General features: G+C 49.8%; 1 protein-coding gene across 1 annotated transcript in view; it reads left to right on the top strand.

Moving 5' to 3' along the window:
• The window catches only part of LOC137622656 (pneumococcal serine-rich repeat protein-like), a 19946-nt gene that overhangs the window by 16233 nt on the left and 1213 nt on the right, over positions 1 to 2500 (top strand). Inside the window, exon 3 of the mRNA XM_068353255.1 lies at positions 554 to 2484. Within this exon, the coding sequence (XP_068209356.1) occupies positions 554 to 2484 (1931 nt within the window). The remainder of the gene's footprint in view (positions 1 to 553; positions 2485 to 2500) is intronic.

The following is a 2500-nucleotide window of genomic DNA, read 5'->3' as shown; positions in this document are numbered from 1 at the left end:
TAGATAGAAGACATGGTTGAAACCTCTCTCTCTCTCTCTCTCTCTCTCTCTCTCTCTCTCTCTCTCTCTCTCCTCTCTCTCTCTCTCTCTCTCTCTCTCATATGGTTCAAGACATTTTTTCGTACAGTTTGTCTTTCAGTCTACCTATCTTTCTTCTTGGAAGGTTGATAACAAGAACAGTAGTTGTTAATAAGAACAGTATATAGAAGGCACAGCTGGAATTATCTCTCTCTCTCTCTCTCTCTCTCTCTCTCTCTCTCATATTGTTCGGGTATTTTATTTGTTTGTTTTTAGTCTATTTATCCATATCCTTAGAAAATTGCGAATTAAAACAAGAGAAAGAAGACATTCTCTCTCTCTCTCTCTCTCTCTCTCTCTCTCTCTCTCTCTCTCTCTCTCTCTCTCTCTCTCTCTCTCTCTCCTGATTGGGTTGTTTTTAAAATCTTCTATTGCCATATGAGTAATGGTTCTTGGAGATGAAGTTTCCTCCCCCATTAATTTCTGTTACAACGAACAATTCATCAATAATTCCTGTATAAGGGTCCACTTGAAGATGTTGCAGCAGCTCACAGCAATTCTGCAGCAGCTGACAGCAATTCTGCAACTGACAGCAGTTCTGCAACAGCTGAATGCAATTCTGCAGCTGACAGCAGTTCTGCAGCAGCTAACAGCAATTCTGCAACTGACAGCAGTTCTGCAACAGCTGAATGCAATTCTGCAGCTGACAGCAGTTCTGCAGCAGCTCACAGCAATTCTGCAGCAGCTGACAGCAATTCTGCAACTGACAGCAGTTCTGCAACAGCTGAATGCAATTCTGCAGCTGACAGCAGTTCTGCAGCAGCTAACAGCAATTCTGCAGCAGATCACAGCAGTTCTGCAGCAGCTCACAGCAATTCTGCAGCAGCTCACAGCAATTCTGCAGCAGCTCACAGCAGTTCTGCAGCAGCTCACAGCAGTTCTGCAGCAGCTCACAGCAGTTCTGCAGCAGCTCACAGCAATTCTGCAGCAGCTCACAGCAGTTCTGCAGCAGCTCACAGCAGTTCTACAGCAGCTGACAGCAGTTCTGCAGCAGATCACAACAGTTCTGCAGCAGCTGACAGCAGTTCTGCAGCAACTCACAGCAGTTCTGCAGCAGCTCACAGCAATTCTGCAGCAGCTCACAGCAGTTCTGCAGCAGCTCACATCAGTTCTACAGCAGCTCACAGCAGTTCTGCAGCAGATCACAGCAGTTCTGCAGCAGCTTACAGCAGTTCTGCAGCAGCTCACAGCAATTCTGCAGCAGCTCACAGCAGTTCTACAGCAGCTCACAGGAGTTCTGCAGCAGATCACAGCAGTTCTGCAGCAGCTGACAGCAGTTCTGCAGCAGCTCACAGCAGTTCTACAGCAGATCACAGCAGTTCTGCAGCAGATCACAGCAGTTCTGCAGCAGATCACAGCAATTCTGCAGCAGCTCACAGCAGTTCTGCAGCAGCTCACAGCAATTCTGCAGCAGCTCACAGCAGTTCTGCAGCAGATCACAGCAGTTCTGCAGCAGCTGACAGCAGTTCTGTAGCAGCTCACAGCAATTCTGCAGCAGCTCACAGCAGTTCTGCAGCAGCTCACAGCAGTTCTGCAGCAGCTCACACAGTTCTGCAGCAGCTCACAGCAGTTCTGCAGCAGCTCACAGCAGTTCTGCAGCAGCTCACAGCAGTTCTGCAGCAGCTGACAGCAGTTCTGCAGCAGCTGACAGCAGTTCTGCAGCAGCTCACAGCAGTTCTGCAGCAGCTCACAGAAATTCTGCAGCAGCTCACAGCAATTCTGCAGCAGCTCACAGCAGTTCTACAGCAGCTCACAGCAGATCACAGCAGTTCTGCAGCAGCTGACAGCAGTTCTGCAGCAGCTCACAGCAGTTCTACAGCAGATCACAGCAGTTCAGCAGCAGATCACAGCAGTTCTGCAGCAGATCACAGCAGTTCTGCAGCAGATCACAGCAGTACTGCATCAGCTCACAGCAGTTATGCAGCAGCTCACAGCAATTCTGCAGCAGCTCACAGCAGTTCTGCAGCAGCTCACAACAATTCTGCAACAGCTCACAGCAGTTCTGCAGCAGCTCACAGCAGTTCTACAGCAGCTGTCAGCAATTCTGCAGCAGCTCACTGCAATTCTGCAGCAGCTCACTGCAATTTTGCAGCAGCTCACAGCAGATCTGCAGCAGCTCACAGCAGTTCTGCAGCAGCTCACAGCAGATCTGCAGCAGCTCACAACAATTCTGCAGCAGCTCACAGCAATTCTGCAACAGCTCACAGCAGTTCTGCAGCAGCTCACAGCAATTCTACAGCAGCTGTCAGCAATTCTGCAGCAGCTCACTGCAATTTTGCAGCAGCTCACAGCAGATCTGCAGCAGCTCACAGCAGTTCTGCAGCAGCTCACAGCAATTCTGCAGCAGCTCACAACAGTACTTCTCTTCCTTGTACCTCCCGTCTAGCCACCATTTCCCGCCTTTACGTAGAGCTGTGGTGGC

This window comes from Palaemon carinicauda, chromosome 29 (assembly GCF_036898095.1).
Source record: "Palaemon carinicauda isolate YSFRI2023 chromosome 29, ASM3689809v2, whole genome shotgun sequence".
NCBI lineage: Eukaryota > Metazoa > Arthropoda > Malacostraca > Decapoda > Palaemonidae > Palaemon > Palaemon carinicauda.
Note: the sequence above shows the minus strand (reverse complement) of the source record. Positions and strands in the feature narration are given on the sequence as shown.